The sequence below is a fragment of the Clupea harengus genome, chromosome 4 (assembly GCF_900700415.2).
Source record: "Clupea harengus chromosome 4, Ch_v2.0.2, whole genome shotgun sequence".
NCBI classification, from domain to species: Eukaryota; Metazoa; Chordata; class Actinopteri; order Clupeiformes; family Clupeidae; genus Clupea; species Clupea harengus.
In genome coordinates, this window is record NC_045155.1 from 20772568 (window position 1) to 20790764 (window position 18197).

Genomic DNA, 18197 nt, shown 5'->3' on the forward strand with positions numbered 1-18197 from the left:
ACCTTGATGAAACAACAAACGGAAAGTTCATTTAAGTCACACCTTTAATTCTGCATTCGTCCATGCAGTTTAAAACTACAATTGAGTATTCTCTGAACTAACTGCATCAGTTTTGTTGATATGGCACTTGGGAAAGACATACATCACCCCCGTTCAGGCTCAGGCTCACCTTGTTCGGCAAACTCATTCTTCTTGCCCCTGAAGGATAAAAGCCCATCCTTAAGAAGAAGAAGCTTTTAGGGGAAAACAGGAAGAAAGCGAGGGACCAAGAATAGGGGAATGTTCCATAATCTCAGGCTCCCACAACAAACAATTGGTCCTTCTTTTCTTTCTGCACCATACAAAAAAAAGAGCAAGAGAAAGAGAGAGAGAGAAAGAAAAAAATGCGAAGGAGTGGTGATGGGTGATGGTCTTTTAGAGGTCTTGTCATGTGCATGAAGGCTCAGTGGCGCTCTTTTTTGATTTGTCTCTGTGAGTGTGCGCTCACCTTAAACAACAGACAGGCTCAGGGGCCTCCCGGTCCTTTCAGGGCCAATAGAAGGAGCACCTTAGGGGGCCATTTAAGTCTAAAAAGAGGCCTGACAGGCCTGTGCAGCTCCGTGGGGCATCAATAAACGCTGACATATTGACTCTCTGTGCCCGAGCGCCACTGGAGAGTGCTGCCTGAATATGAATTCACTTAAGTGCGGAGCAGGTCGGGGAGAGAGCGTTCTCCTCCATACACACAGCGAGGAGTGGCCAGGAGAGCAAGCTCTGCATTGGGTCTTGGGTGCTCTGGAATTTAGTTCACAGCACAAGTTGAGAAAACTAGCATTGACACGGCTAGAGATGTATGAGTTCGGAACGAGTGCAAGGAGCATTTGACAAAATACTGATATGAAAATAAATTCAAAAACGCCTTACTGAAGCAAAGCAGATGCCTGCCTATCACCCAGAGAGTGCATCACTCAAGAAAATGGTGGATTTTAGATTGTTTAGATTTAGTTGTTTATAAGGACGGGCTTGAAGGAACAGGAGGGGGTGGCAACTCATTTTCTGCCTATTTTCCTCCTCCACTGGAGGAGGTGTCCATTTACAACAAGTTTCTTTTCAAAGCATTCATTTCCTGGTAGAAAAAAAGACCTTAACTGCAGCATAGGTCCTGGTAATGCGGAATGACTCTTAGCACAATCTTACAGCATGGGGAAAATGTATAAACACATAACTGAAATTTTCATTCAGTCTCTGTCTTTGTCAATGCACAAACATACACCTCTATTAATTTTCCAGAACTGCAGTGATTATATGCCATGCAATATGAGCACAGAAACCATCATGCTGATTATTTGGGAAATGTAGTTCCTCCCATGTGTAATATCACCGACATAATCCCGAAATATTACTGTTGGGAAAAATGCATGACAACATCAGAGTAATATTTCAGCCCCTTATCAATGCTGTGTGTGAGTGTGTGTGTGTGTGCGCGCGTGCATGTGTGTGAAGCTAGCAGTGAACTTGATCCAGTTCTTTCAGGGATGACTGTGTTATCATGACATTATGTCTTAGCAAGCTAGCCCTTATGAAATGCAAAGTCTTTATCAGTGCTTTGCTTTAGCAGTGCCATGCATGTGTCTTTCCAGAGATAAAACTGCATCATAAACAGAAAAGTGCTGACTGTCAATTTAACCACTGATTTAGATTAAGGGGAAAAATAAAGAGGCATATTATAAATATTATGCAAGCTCACAGTGGACAGCTCCAGGCCCGGAAAAGGGACAGTTTTAAAAAGGAAAGAATAATCTTATTTAGGAAAAAAGCAGATTAATAATCATAGATGAAGATTTGTCTTCCCTCCAAACAAATAAGTGATTTGGGAATGTTGAACCTCTTTAAAGCTTATGGCTAAAAGGTGCTTTGAGTTGGCGGGTAGTTTCACTCTTACACAAGTAGTTTGGAAGTTCTTTAAGACTTTAAGTTACCTTTCCCAGAAAAGGTGGCAAAAAAAAAGAAAAAAGTGACATGTACAGGTTAAATGTGAAAGACTAACCATTGTCATCATAAAGACCTAGAAGTAATTAGAATAGTTTAAAAAAAAAAATCTTCTTTCTTGTAATGTCATGTTCTGTCTTGTAACTGCTCAATAAACTCTGAAATGACATGTAAACAGTACTTAATCTATCAAACACTTTTGTTTGAACACCTTCAATTTTTTATTGCCACAAAAACTAAATTACATATCAAATACAACCACATACAGTGCTGCTTGAAAGTTTGTGAACCCTACTAATAGTTATTATTTCTGTAAAAAAAATAATTAAACAACCTGATTTAATACACATCTATACCCCAATCCGTAATACAGACATTCCAAATAATGGACACAAACAAAAGAACATGATGTAATTTCATCATTTATTAAACAAAAAAAATCTCCTTTAGCAGCAATTACTTCACTCAAGTGTCTTCTATAGATACTAATCAGCCACTCACATCTACTTGAGGAGGGTTTTGCCTACTCCTCTGCAAAACTCAATGGGTTGAGTGAGGTTGAAGGGGCATCTGACATGAACTGGCCGCTTCAAGTCCAGCCACAGCATTTAGATTCAGATCCAGGTCTATTCAAATGTCTATTCTATGTCTATTCAAATGTCTTCTCTAGATGTTATGTTTGGGTTGGCTTTCACCTGATATATTATGTTTTTTTAGGGGATATTTTAGAAGGGCGTCTACTTCTAAACAGAGTTGCAGTCATGTTGAATGCTCTCCATTTGTAGATGATTTACCTCACAGTGGATGGATGGAGCTTTAGGAGATGATCTTGTAGCTTTCCCTAGACCGATGTGCTCTCGCTACCCTCTTCCTGACGTCCTCTGAGATCTCCTTTCCTCTCGGCATGGCTCACTTGTATAGATATGTTTTGGTGGGACTAAACTGACCTGGTTTCTGCCCAAACTTCCTCAATATCTCTCATTTGTTTGGTCTGTTTTATTGGTTAATTAAGCAACCAATTATGTCCCACCTATTCTATTACCTACTTGATTTAACCAATGCAGTTTGGGGTTCACTTACTTTTGTACATATACCAATTCCTTTTTTATTCAGTTTATCAACTGCTTGCACGATTCCCTCTAAACAAATATACGGAATTGATAAACATAAACCTGTTATTTCTTTTTAAAAAAGAGTGGTGCTGATTGAATACAAAAATCATGGTAAAACAATAGAAAACTAAGTTGCTCAAGGGGTTCACATACTTTCAAGAAGCACTGTACCTCTGAAATAGAATGAAATGAGAATTTTTCTCTTTTCTCTTTTTTATAAGAGAAGGAAGAAAAAGCGGAGTACAGCCTGAGGAGAAACTGACAGCGGATGCATAAATAAGCCCATTAGTTAAAAATGTAACGACAAGCCTGTTTGAGGCTGTGAAGCGGGAGAGAGAACTGCCTCTCTTTCTCCCTCCCCCTCTCTGCCTGCTTCCCTCCCTCCCCACCGCTCTCCCTCTCTCTCCCTCTCTCTCTCTCTCCAGCTGGCTGCCCCTACCGCTGTTCACACTTTGGCCACCGCATTCACATTTTAAGTTAGTGGAAAAAATCTGAGCAAATTTCTGATTTGCAACACTCTAGGAACATGTTTATTGTCTTTGTGTGGCTGCAGCAACACACATATAAATAAAGCTAATTAACAATTCCGGGGTGAAGCGACTAAAGAGCAGAAAATGGGGAATTTTCTGGCCGTAAGTGGCGTGGGCTGATGGTGATTTTTAAGCCATTGGAGCATGGTGGTTAACTACTAATCATAGCTGCACAAATGTCTCTGCGCTTAATCACTGTTACACATTACTATGGCCAATGCCTTCATTATAATTCAATAGGCCATAAATCTGTATTGTCCACTTCATATTCAGGCATGGTAATGACAGAGGCAATAAGACGTTTGACCCACAGTCGTCAGTTTAACACGCACAGATGGATTTCAGGCAGTCATTAGCCAGTGCAAAAACACGAGTGGCGAACAACATTGCCGTTAACAGTTGAAACAGACACCGTGAGTGTTTTTCTTCTCCACTGCAACGCTCAAACATGAAGTGGAGAATGAAACAAAGACCAGAAACCAGTTTGAAACATGGTAGAAAGGCACTCCCCATACTTGTAAAAGTAGTGTAGTGTCGAAGTTGTCGTACAAGCACATAACAAATTAAGATCAAAAGACAATTCATGATGACAAAACACCACATGCATAATCTGTTTGCCAAATGTAGGAGAAATGTTGTATGTATGTAGGTGGTAGTTTTTTAGGAGTCTGAAAAACGGTTACAGCACCTCACAGGAGAGATTGTATGTAGAAAAATATATTCACTTTCTACACACACACACACACACACACAGCAAATGGACAGATCATTGCACACACAGCTTCCTTCATACCATTCACCTTACCCCCCCCCCCCCCCTCTCTCTTTCTCTTTCTGCACTCCAGCCAACTGTGGCATGATGTTGTTACACCCATATGCTGCTGTCATCACCCTCCGCGCAACACACTTGTTCACTGTCCAGTCTCATTGCAAGTCCCTGATTAAATCTGACGCAGCACAAACAAATATGCCCTTCAAAGCCATTTTGCACTTTTAGTGTGACACTTAAACGTAGTTGTTGGGGCTGGGTGGTGGTGGTGGTGGTGTGGTGGTGGTGGTGGAGGTGGTGGTGGGAGGGAGCGAAGGGGAATGGTTGAATAGGGGGCTGGAACCGCAGTTGATCAAACAGGTTTAAAAGAGAATGCTGCCAAAAGAGACTAGACTGCAGTGAGGTTGGGGTGGTGGTGGTGAAGTGTTTACTTGGAATAGAACAGAACAGGGAATGGACTGTTTGTGTTTAGTAAGCTAACAAAGTATTGATCCTTCTGCCCTGGAGTTTTTTGGTTTGTTTGTTTGTTGAAAGTGGTCCCATTCTCTCTAATAGCTGTCTTGGGGTGTAATCTCCCTTTAATCTGGACCCTTCTTTCCCCCTGCCACCCTTTGTCCTGTCCTCACACACACACACACGCACACACACACACACACACACACACACACACACACACACACACACTTCTTTGGTTAACTCCCTGGCTGGAATATCTAATAGTAACACCTGCCAGGAGTGGCTGGACCATCATCCATGCAGACGTCTCAGCCCGTCCAGGGTCACCTCTGCTTGGGCACTCCCGCCTTTGAGAGGACTAAGGGAGGGGACCCAGAGGTCACGAATCACAGGTCCTATTGTGCTACTGCTGGGACCAGAGCTGCAAGGAGAGGGCTCTTTCTTTGGGGGTAATGTTCACATTAGCTGTGTTGATGATTTCAATTAAGACCAAGGAAACATTGTTCCATGTCAATAAAATATATCATTCCATGTCTGTACCCCACAATTTAAGATGTGTCTGGTAATAAGATAGTGAAATATATTAACCATGTCAAGGTGTCTCTTTTATAATTTTTCATCCATATTAAGAAAATAATAGAAAACTATAGTAACAAACTCATTGCAGATTAAACAAATCTCAGTTCTTCATAAAAGTCTCACTAAGAAACCAACCCTGAGGTAAAAGTTCTAGAACTTCCCACTAGAACAGCAACATGACAAAAAGGCAACTTCCAAGTCAATCACTCAGAAAACACTCCATTCCAGCCATTTTGAGGAGGGTGGACCTTTGCTTTTTTTCATTCCGATTACCATATTTCTCTCGCAGTTCTGACACCTGCTGCCAAGTGTGGGCGTGTGGAACACAGGACTTTACTTCAAACGCACTAAAGACCCTGAGCTGCAGTATTGACTGAGGCTCAACACCCCCAGATTGGACCCCTCCCACCGCAGATGTACATTAATGCAAAAAAATACAGATCCGTGCAACAGAAAAGGAAGGAGAAAAAAGGCCCTCTCCCTTTTAACATGCTGTTGTCTGGCTTGATCGTGTCAGTTTGAGGGAGCCCATTGAAAGGTATTCATGCATCTGCCTTTAGGATACAAAGGCTGCTAGTTTATAAACTGTCTCCCCAGTTGCCTAAAGGCTTTAGTTCCTATTATCTTTGTGCTCTTAATAAACTTTTGGAGGAGTTCATCAACTGGTCTGAATGGCTTATGTAGTCAGGCCAAAGACACAAAATAACAGACGGTTCTCTACACCCCCTTTCCTTTTCTTTTCAATTCACTGTCTGTTAAAAGGGAGAGTGGGCTGTCAAACATCAGAATGATTTTAGGTCAGCTACAAAGACATTCCATTTAATGAACAACAGATATTTAAAAGAACAAATAAAGAACTGTTGACTTTTCAATTGATCTTTTAAAAGTAGTAGATCCATTGCATGCGCTACTCAGACAAGTACAAAAATTAGGTTACTTCTTTTATAAATGCCATGTTTTACATATAAACTGAGGATAAAAACAATTCACTAAATGCATGGTGACATCTTGACTAATTGTTACTGCTATTATATTTAACAATATAACATTTAACTGTCTAAACTGGAGAGTGTGCACGATATGTTACAGACAATTTATTTCAATGATTGAAAGCCCGCCATTTACCCATGATGTTTCTTAAATCCCAACTCACATAAAATATGAAGTGCTCATGGCTGGATGCACTAGTCCTGCAACCACCCTATTTACAAACATTACACTTTGAACCATGAAGGGATTGATCAAATATTGAATAATGACAATACAAAATATCATACATGCACACCTCAAGAATTCGATCCTTTTACATCTGATAATGGTAGCCTCATACACTAGCTCAATGAAAGGTATGTCAGAATATAATGCTAAGGCCTTATTGGCCATGAAGGTAAGAAGGGAGCCCTTGTTAATGGACGTTGAATAAGCTAGTAACCAATATCCATTAAAATGGACATCTACTGGTTATTTACGTGTTGGAGCTCCTTTTGACCCAATTTGAGCCTAATACTTCTTATTAGGTTACCCATCCTCCATTTCCCGAGACACTAGTGAAATAATGTGCATTTTTGTCCAGGAAGGGAAGTTACAGTCTTTTGATAACAAATGTGATGGAGATGAAACAATTTGATCACTGTCAAAGGAAATGCACAGCATAACCTGCTAACTCGTCAGGTGGCGTCATGCACGGCATAACCAAGGTCCAACAACCAACTTACTATTCGCAGCAGGGAACCTATCTTGGTTCAATAACCAGATAGGCCCAAGTCCAATGGGGAGCTTTGGGTCATGAGTTCGAAGAGTAGGCACAACCGGTTCCGAACTTCGTTTACCATCGCTTTTGGTGACTCTTTAGCCTCCTCAGCCTTAAACTGTGCACTTGAACAGGTTCTGCAGTTATCTGCATGTATGTGTCGCCAGCTAACTAAAGGCTACATTCTGTCTGGCATCCACATTACCAATGAATGGCGTAGCCTAGATCATTTTAGCCCTCACATCATTACTTATTTCATTTTAGGCAAAATCACCAAATTACTCCATTGTCGGAGGCCCTCTCGCTAAAAATGGCAAATGTGCAAGGCTACTTGCTGTGGGCTGAGTGTGAGCTAGAGTACTTTCGTTTGACGTGATTATAATATCGGTTTGCAGAAAACCCGTGCAAGTTTGTTATGGGCCGGTTATTAGAAAACGTAGGATGAAAGGGTTTAGATACCTTTTCTACCTTGGGCCGTCTCCTCGGGCTTCCCAGATGAATTACATGGGAGAGCAAAATGAGTTGGATTTACTGAAGGTATCTAGACCCCGGGAGCCCCTGTCAAATCCCCACACAGCGGTGACTAATAAACCAGTCATGCATAAAATATCAAGTTAGCTGGATAGAGAGGAAGTAAAAAGGGACCGCTACACTTAAAATTGTACCTATGTGCATGAACAGTGCGTGCAGACTTAACCAAGTTGCGACAGAGAAGTTTAAACTCACTAGTCATTAGTCTCTTGTTGCTTAGTTGGATGATTGTGATAAAACTGATATGTCAAATCTATTGTACAAATGGCGGCCACATATTGCAGTTATATTCGGTAACAATGCAATCAAAAATACACTTTACCTCCTGATCTGTGGATGTAATTTTTCACATGGACCTACTCTTCCATGGCTAATGCTTGAGCTAAAATCGACTGTGTGACAGCGAACCATCTCTATGAACTTCGTTTTCCTCATTTCTGCTCTGTCTGATGATTCCCTTTTGTTGGCCAATCACGTTCCCATTGGGTTTCCAGACAAGATTATTGGCATTTGTCGGCAAAATGAAAGCAGGATTAAGTAATGGCCACTGAACACTCCATGGCAAAGAAGTGGGCTGCTATTCCTCCATTCAGTGCTTCCAGTTTAGTTACTCCCCTTTAAGTATTTGTTTTCCCAAAGAACTCATTGATGCAATTAAAACGACAATAAAAGGAACAAAAATCAACAAATAGTCTCAGCTGCCTAGGTCCACACACAGTAGCCCGAACAATAGCCAAATCCGAAAACAATATATGTTTGTGCTCAGTGACGCTAAAACCCAATTCTGGCCAGCCAGTGGCCCGATACCACAAGAACGTAAATAACGTCCTGCCACTAACTCGAAGGCAACTCATTTTAGAACGGACCGGGGACAAATCCGCCCAGGCTCAAATGTTATCACGCTATGTAGCCTATTGAGGATACAACCTGTATATATTTCTCTGAATGTACAGAGAAAACCAGTAATGGTTGAGCAAAATCAAGCTGTAGTGATGATGTGGAGACGACAAAGACACTGATGCTCTCCAGTTAAAATAGACATCCAAGTCTTTGGCAGGGGTCACGAAAAGTTCCATGAGCGTCCCATTTTATGGGGCAACATGCTACACTGAAGTAATGGCAAGTCCCATCATCAAAAACACTTTTGTGACACAACATAGGAAGCCCCGAGGCCAGCAGTTTTATTGGAGTCAGCAGGAGTTTTCCCTTGTTGTTTGTTCGTTTTGTTCCTCAGATCTGCCGGGATGAGTGCCCCCCCCCCCCAAACTGTGCTAAGCAGTTTAAATTGATGAATGACACGTATAAGTCTGATTTAAGCCATCTAAACATGTGTCTGAGATGTGTCGAAATAACGCTTCTTATCATATCGGATTTTTTTCTTTTTATGTCGTAAGGTGTGGTAATACAACGATTTTACACCTTAAGATTTGATAGGCCCCACTAGTTTTTCATGAGTAAGGAGGGGGGTCCTTCAAAGTTATTGAGTGGAGAAGGATTATGTGCTTGCTTTTATACGCGAAGAAAAAAATCCCCATGTCTTCTACTGTAGACTTTTGAATTGTGCTAAGTACTCAGAAAAGGGAGATTGTCCCTTTAAAAACCCACCAGAGATCCAAAAACCATTCTCGTTAGTAATATGGGCACCGAGATAGGGCCTGTCCCACATGGCAAGAAATGCTTTAATTAATAGACAGGCAGGCTTGAAAGCAGCACTGGCAGTCTGTAATATGATGAACTCCTATTGTGGTGGTGTCACCACAAATGTTTCAGATAAGCAAAAGCAGCCAAGGATCAAAGACTATAAGCCTCTCAATTTCCTCTAGCCGCTTCTACTTCTTCGCACCTACTTTCTATTTTTTTCTTCTCTTTTCCCTCTCCTTTAAAAAAAAACTGAAACACCCAACAAAATCCCTTTCATGACAACCAAAGGGTGCTCTTTAGGTTAACAGGTCACCCGAGCCCTTGGATGTCGCCTAATTGCACATTAATATTTCACTCGGTTGAGGGGGCTTACTCAACACGTTCTCGCACGATGACTAATATCTTAATAAGTTAGCAGCTCTTAATAGTAGAGCTATATCATGCTATCATCTTGATGTTTTTGCATCATTCTGAAATGTAATCCAGCAGCTCCCTGTGGCCTTCCCAGAAAGGGACACGTTAAAAAAATATATCTCAGATGTAAAGATGGTTATTAAGCATATTCATCGCGTTACGCGTTTTATATAATAATGATTAAGAAAGAAACACAATACAGCCTCTTAATACTGGTATTGTCAATTCCAATCAATAAGTTAATACAGGCCTTTTAACCAGCTGCTGAGAATGAAGAGGATGATAGCCTACTTGGAGTGGAGAATTGAAGAGAAACAGCAAGAGAAAGTCGTTGGGCATCCTCTGTATTTGAAAATGCTGCTCTTAAATTCATGGGCAAATTATTTAATGACTTATAACTCTTCGCTTAAATTCTTAAAGTTGCCTGACAAAGCCGTTTAAATTCTAAATTATGGTCATTTGTTGCTGGTTGGACTAATTTGATTTGTTCCACGAATTACGTCACATGGTTTATCAGGATTTGGTTTTAATGGAGTTCGTCTCGCAAACGGTTTTATTCTGGATGAGAATTCTTTACAAGAGTATTTTCTCATGTGACGGTAAAATTTAACGGTAGTGGTAAAATACTGTAAGGCTACATTCACTGCAGTTAGTCTTAGGTGTTACATTTACCAGTTTATGTGAAATAATTTGTACCTGTCAAAATAATTTAGCTCAGAGGATCGACGTCTATTGGAGCCTAACAAACTTGTAGGCCAGTCTGTGAAAATACATCCAGAGATTATTTGGACCATTATAACAACCAACAATTCAGAAACAGTGGTACTGTTATAGCTATTTCTGCAAATATATATTTTCCATTTATGTCCAATATTTTTTTTTTTTTGTTTTTGTTTTTTTTAATATATGTTCTTTAAAACCTTCCCATGTAAATTCCTATGAAATTTGGAGAGGCAGCGAGGGGGAAAGGGGAGGTTAATCCGAGTTTAATACACTGATGCACAGCGCAGGACCGCGGCTGTGATGATTGTGTTATCTCCTCCCAACATTTGGGTCTCCCTCAATTTCAACCCAGCCAAATAGCTGCGAGAAAGTGCAGATGGAGTGACTCTCGATGCCCGAGGAAAAAATGTTATTAATAACTAAATAACTTCTCCATACTTTCGCTAAATCTCTCTCTCTCACACACACCATTGCAGATGAATTTGTTTGAAGTGGTCTCCCGACTCATCCCATCGTCCCTTTTTCTTTCAACGAAGCTTATAGGAGACTCCTAAACACAATTTCATATTCCACAAATATGAGTAGGCATAGCTGAACGCATGCCAAAACACACTCTGCTGTATTCGCGTATTTGAGCATTTACTTAACCGTACTGCATTCAGTTTGTATTCAAATAAAATACACATTGCTTATATTTAGGCTATTATATTTCTTTTTAAAAACTGTTATTATTTGACCTGTCAGTCCTATTGTCATTGTTGCTTCATAGGAGCCATGCCCTTTGGACGAGATGACATGCAAAGACTTGACCTCAACATTTCTCCTGTTCTCCTATTCGCAGAACGCACAACATGCGCCTCACTGCACAGAACACATTCAGTAATCCAGTGATCACAACTGCGCATTGGTTTTATTTGAGAATGTTGTTCTTTGAGAATTATATTTTATTTACGAATGATGGCCGGGAACCTTTATACTGTAATCTGCAATCACTGTATGCGTTTGGTGTTGATTATCACCTTTGACATATGTCGTTCATGTAAGTGTCTAGATGCAAGATTAAGCTTGATGGATCATCTTGGACCATAAGTGTACACCCACTAATTGTGAAATAATTTTCGAACACACCTTTTTCATATCAAGTCTTAAATTGCATACATGCATGTATGCCTGTTGCCTTTCATTTCTCTAGTTAACTGCCAGTGGACATACAAGAATATTGGAGAATGAGAGGGAGGTGGGGGGCGATTGTTTATATATATGTGTAAGTCTCAGGCAATGGGTGTTGAAAGAACTGACATGTTAAAAAAAACCTGGCATATTGTGATAATTAACACATGCTAACAGGACAACTAAATATTGCCATGTCTGGTTTCACCATCTTGAGCCCCATTTCTTTAAAGCACCATAAAATCTGAATGAACACCAGTTGTTATTCTGTGAAGCTCAGACACGGAACCTAAGCGCTCTTTCCTCCTCAAATCCACCCCCATGTATTGTAATAAACAGCTGGCAATTTGCATGCAGATAAATTATAGGCTACCCCTTAACTTAAAATGATTGGTGTTTTTTTCTTTTTCATCTTGCTTTCTGTTTAGGGTGTCATATCAACTAATGCCATCCAAAAATAAAGCAAAAATAAAAACAAAATAAAATAAATAAATAAAACGAAATCTTAACAACTGTAAAAGAAAAGCTAAAATCTCATAAATTTCTGCCCTGGGCTAGTCAGAGTGAGCCGTTTAGAGATGAAAGTGAAAAGAAATAAAAGGCTCAATTTAATCTGCTTTAAAACCCTTCAACATTACGTTTGTGCTTGAAACTCAGAGAGTGAGGGCTGATTGGGGATAAATACATTTCTTACCATGCCTGCGAGCTATTACACCCTTCCCCAACAGAGATGCTCATTCAAAAGACACCGTTTCCATTACTAGCTCTAATAAGTCTTAACATTATTAAATGCCAGCTGGATGAGCGAGTGAAACGAGCGCAAAGACGAATCTTTTAAGAATTAAATATAAGCAGACACTTGGTAGCCTCGCTTGATCGTGTCACCAAACATGTGGACAGACGTTTGATGAAGAGTTTGGAAGACAATATTGATATAGAAACGTTGGTAGAACGATGTATCCAACAGAACTGAAAAGAAAATACATGCAGGCAGTCAGACATGCATGCGTCATATTCGTCCGTCGCACCATGTCACGGGAGCTTTGGAAATGATCTAGAACTCAGGCTAAAATTTTTCTAATCACGGATTGCCACTCTCTTTATCCATAATCCAAGAGCCCCAGCTCCTGCTGTCCTCTGGATTGTGCCGATTGTTGGCGCTGCCCCTGATCTCAAGTGGCTGTCAATTCGAGGTGGGCAAGGGACGTCATATTTACGCGTTATATCAAACCGCGCTTTGCACAGAACCAAGTCATGAGCAGTTATAACAGGAGCTCCACTGCATCTTGAAAAATATATTCAGGAGTGCACAACATCATTTTTATTATCTGTGCAGTATACTGCATTGGCTATACGCCTTTTACCGGATGAAATGTATTTGTGAGTTACTGTATGTGTGCGAACTTTTATAATACATCCACAAAGCATAATTAAGGAAATGCCTTGAAAATGTTTCCTCATAAAACACACACGCACACAACTCACACGCGCGCACTCACACGCACAAATTCACCCACACATACACAGACACACACACACACACTTAGGGAAAATACGACAGTTGAAGCAAACAATAGTGCGATTCCAGAATGAGCAGTAGGCATTTCCAAATAAGAATGAAACATTTTGCACCCTCCAATTCTCATTCTATTCCAACAGACGATTCTATAATATTACAAAACTATCTAACAGCAGGGCGTATTGAATAATTCATCTCCCTTTAGTTCCCCTCTTGGCCTTTTGTCCAAAGTTTTTTTTCTTTCTTTCTTTACGGGTTTCTGAATGTGAAAGGACAGCCCCATTCCTTTTCGCTGCCCTGCTTTTTAGGTTCTGCCTTTGTACCTCAGAATCTTTGCTATAAAAGCCTTCAATGGAGTAGAAGGTCTTTTGGACTGAAGTTCATCTTCAAGTTTAGAGAAAACCTGTCTCAATCGAGAAAAAAATGCCTTTTAATTTTCTGATTTAATTTTTTTTAACTATTGCATTTAAAGTAGATACAAAATATGCAAAGTATTTCATCATCTTATTTGCTATTATCGTTTGTTTTAAAAACGGGTTACAGCCTAATATAATTTGACCAAGGACGATAGAAAGTCGCAACCGCCACAGACGGGAACAGAAGGCATACAGACGGCAAATCATTAACAGGTCTGTGTTACAGTGATATTGGGGAAAGTGCAAAATTGTAGTAAATTCGGTCTTGACGTCTCGACAGGAGGTTGTACCGCAACAACACACCACTCCAGTAAAGTCCAACATGCCCTTTTTCTTCGCTGACCATTCTACCTGACCCTCTCAAGGGCTGCACGTTCACCACTGCGCACCACTGTGAGCTCATGTGCTGTAATTGATATTGATTGTCACATCGGTCATCTGTCAGTTGCTGTTTCAAGGGACCATTTACACCGCTCCAGAGGAGTCTGGTGTGCAAATGAATGTACCCTCAAATACCTCCCGTCAGGAGCAATATAAATAATTAAGTAAATCAGACGGATGGCTTACAGTTAAATGTCATTGAAATCTCGCAGCTATTTGCAAAAGACACTTCCCATTAGGCATAACCTGCGATACACACTGCACTACAAATAAGAAGATCTGTCACTGAATTTTGCTTTGACATGGCATTTTAAATAAGCTGCACCTGATGACCCTTTCCATGCAAATAAACCGTCTTTTGAAGCAAGTGCAAATGGATAAAGTATTATAAATCCACGCACTTACCTTTATCACCAAGTATGCCATCAATGCTATGTTTAGTTTTCTTCTCTCCTCCGTCGTCTTTTTTATCGCTGTCATCTTCATCATCCTTCTTTCCAAACCGAGCCCTCAGAACCCGACTAATGGAGCTCACTAACAATAATATAATATAATTTCATTATTATTATTACTACTACTACTACTATTATTATTATTATTATTATTATTATTATTAGTGTTGTTGTGTTATTATTGTTGAAAGAAATATAGTGTAATGTCTTGTCGTTGATGTAAAACAAAATAAAATAAATATTGCTTACCAGATGAGGCCTCACCTGAAGGTACAGTGCTTCGGTCACACACCCCGTCCTTCAGCAGTTTATCTCGGATTTCCCAGCTGAACATTCCTGGGTTTTCGCGCTTGTACTCCTCGATTCTTTTCTCCACGTCAGGCGTTGCAACCTGCTTTTGTGTTGAATGTATCGCCCAACGAAACGATTTGATTTGGGTCACGAGAGAGCAGAAGGGAAAAAAGAAAAGGCAAAAAACATAAACACTATTTATTTCAAATGAACAAAATGTTGCTGTGTCTCTTTTTGCCTGCGCTCCAAAAAAAATCCCCTTTTCGAACAATCACACACAGGTAGGCCTCGTGAAGGCTACATACACTAGTAGCCACGACCTTTGGATATAGTTACACGGAGAACATGAAATGTTTATGCTGCCAGTGAAAGTCAGCCTATGACATGCTGGCTTTATGCAACAGCTCGGACCTTTCCGGATAAAACACAGTGAATTAATTGGCACCCCAATTAAAGAAATACAACATGAATATAATTAGCTGTACTAATTTCACCCCAGAAGAGTAGAACTAAATAGTCAGAGTACATGTCCTAGTCTAAACTCCACTTAAACTCACCCTGGGTTTACTCCCTCCTATTGCACCAGGACGGATGGAACCGGTTTCCTGATACCGGCAGAGAATTTTGGATACACAACCGTGGGAAACTCGAAGCTGTCGGGATATCACGCAGGGTCGAATGCCGTGGTGGGCCATCTCCACTATCTTGTGTCGGATATGATTTGGCAGTGGCCTTCCATTGATGAAAACACCTCCGAGTTGATTCACCCGACCTTGACCCAGAGGGGTTGACACTATATGGCAAGAAAATGTGACCGCAGTATATGAGCAATTCGTAAAATGTGTCAAATCATTTCATTTAAATGAATATAATCTTGATTTATAAAATGAATGTTCAGTGACCTGTAAATTATACTTAAAATATGTATGGTGTTCGGTCACTGTTCACTGTAAATTCAGAGAGACAAAACAAGCAAGCGGTGGAGAAATTAGTTTCGTCCATTTTTTTTCTAAAATCGAAATAAATTAGTACAACCTAGGCCTACTCGCTGTGTTGTTTGGTCGTATTTCTGTCATATAAATCGTCTTAAAACACAATTTATTCAAAACTACAATAGTCTGTCTTGCTAGGATTTTCCCATAATTTGTAATTAAACAGACAACACTTGAATGGCCTATCGGGAATTCAAGGGGCACCAACGATAGCTGCATCATCCCGTTTCACTATTCACAGTCATGATGCACAAATATTGATGTAATCCTTTGATACGTCGCTTTGCAGTGTATTTTACATTCATTTGTAGCGCCAGGCCACTTCAACAAATCCTGGATATGGGGTAACTGGTCAGCATCGTGTTTGGTCTTTTATTGAGACTACTTGAGCACGAACACCGTTTCTGCGAATAGGCCCACAGCCCAAATGAGGATGAATATTTTTTTTTTCGATGTTCCTCCTGTGCTTTCTTCATACATTAGCTAATTTTAGATTTGTTCTGCTCCAGAAATACTTCACAATTTGTTTGTCTGCAATAATTGATCAATTGAACACCGCCAAAACATTGGGAAACCTAATTGTTGGGTTCAATTTAATATTATTTAAAAGCTACTAAGACACCATTTAGGTTTATTTGATGTGAAGCATTTACGCCTACAAATATAATTTTGGTTTTTAAATAAATATATCAACATAAACTAGACATGTGCAAACTATTGTCAAAGTTTTCATCGCCACTGACAGAGCATTGCGCCCATTTGAATGAGCTGCACATACCTTCCAGTGGAAATCCAGTACGGGGGTAGTTTTGTCCAGGCGCCGGTCGCATCATTCGAGGTACAGTTCCCGGCAGAGATGACATTCTTCTGTAGAATTAACTAGCAAAACGAGGCTGATGTTCAAATAGTGAACACAAGTCCAGACTTGTTGATGAAACTGACTTTGGAGAGTGAAAAATCTGCGAACTCCTTTGGTCACCAAGGAAAAAAGAAAAAGAGACATCCAGCCCGATGGGTTTACAAATTGTGAACCTCATGCAACGCTGGAAAATACAGCTATGTCTCCTGCGATTCGGAGAGAAGCATGAGCAAAATAAGACAACCGCGAACAAGGTGCAGCGTGCGCGCACGGTGGGAGGGGTGTTCCTGACACTCTCAAGTGGACAAAGGTTACTTAATTCTTTGCAGTGTTTTGCTAAAAGGTCTCGTAGTTTTTGATGACAAAGTCCGCTTGGAGGTTGAGAGTAGTTTAAGTGGATAACTTTAACGCGCGGTGTAGGAGGGGGGTGTCGCGCGCGCCGATAGGCTCTCGCAGCCTTCTTTTATTCATGAGGAGGGAAAGAGGCTCTGCCAAGTTTTTTCGGCCAATGGTAAAAAAAAACGGCAAGCGACGCAAACACACTTCGTATCTTTTCATTCACTGCACACCGCCTCTTCTCAGTAGAAAACAAACAAAAGCGTTTGATTGATTAAAAAGGCCACATGGTGGGTGCAGCAGCACGTAGAAAAACCAAATGATAGGTTTTATTAAGTGAGCACAGAACTCTCAGAACTATACATACAGAGTATGTCTAAATGCAGACACTTTTTTGGCTCGTGCCTGTAAGCCTGCACAATAAGGCATAGAGCGGTTTCTTTATTTGCTCTCAGTGCTAAAATAAAGCACATTTTCCTCTTGAAAAATCAGAAAATCAATTCATGATTCCTGTATTCTAATGTTATATATTTTATGAATGTATTGGTTTGATCTATTTGCTTTAGGGTATACATTACAGAATGTGATCACCTTCGGTAAATAATAATGTTTTCACTATGCATGCAACACTGTGCAACTGCATAGGAATAGTTAAATGGAATCCTCTTCCACCCTCTATCCTGAAAATCTTTATTCCTATCGAATGTCGCCTGACAACAGTCTGTAATGCCAAATATTGTGTCGTCTGTAGAACAGGTAGACTGGCTGGCAGGCTAAAACTAAAGCCTGCGTTGACACAGAAAATACCTGCGTCGTGGCCAATTTCTTTGCAAATAGGCAGCTTACTGGTGTTTGAACAATTAATAGCCTAATATAGGTCCAAGAAAACGACTAGGAATAATGTACAGGCCTAATTTGAGCATTTTACAGCGAGTATTTTAAATCACCGAGAAACTAATACGGGTAGCAAATGAATTAAAGCGTGGAAAATGTTACAATTCATAACCTAAATAATTGACCCACGCAGGTGTTGGCTCTGGCACCTTTGAGGGTCAGGTTCAGGTATTCTGTCTCGACTTACAAATGGTAAATATAACGTTTAGGGTACACAATCACTTCCAGCTTGTGCGCTTTTGGGACCGTAAGTCTGTATTAACACGCAAAGAGCTAGCAATGTTCAAAACTTGTCATAACCTTGAAGCGTTTTTATTCCAAAAGTAACATAGTCTAACAACCACGATTTTAAAAGGGAAGAAATGTCAGTGACCTCCTCTTAGTCCGCTTTGTAAAATTCCAATAGGAAATGGC

General features: G+C 40.3%; 1 protein-coding gene across 4 annotated transcripts in view; it reads right to left on the reverse strand.

Annotated features, from left to right (window-relative positions):
- The window catches only part of pax7b (paired box 7b), a 52950-nt gene extending 35767 nt beyond the window's left edge, over positions 1-17183 (reverse strand). Inside the window, exons 1-4 of one of the 4 annotated variants that reach the window (XM_031566702.2) lie at positions 16473-17183; positions 15260-15495; positions 14676-14802; positions 14365-14493 (exon numbers count right to left, since the gene is read on the reverse strand). In XM_031566702.2, coding sequence (XP_031422562.1) covers positions 14365-14493; positions 14676-14802; positions 15260-15495; positions 16473-16557 — 577 coding nt within the window. In that variant the 5' untranslated portion in view covers positions 16558-17183. Of the gene's footprint in view, positions 1-14364; positions 14494-14660; positions 14806-15259; positions 15496-16472 lie in introns of all 4 variants that reach the window. The other 3 variants (XM_012820839.3, XM_031566701.1, XM_012820838.3) reach the window with 3 other exon arrangements.
- Between the last annotated feature and the right edge of the window lie 1014 nt (positions 17184-18197).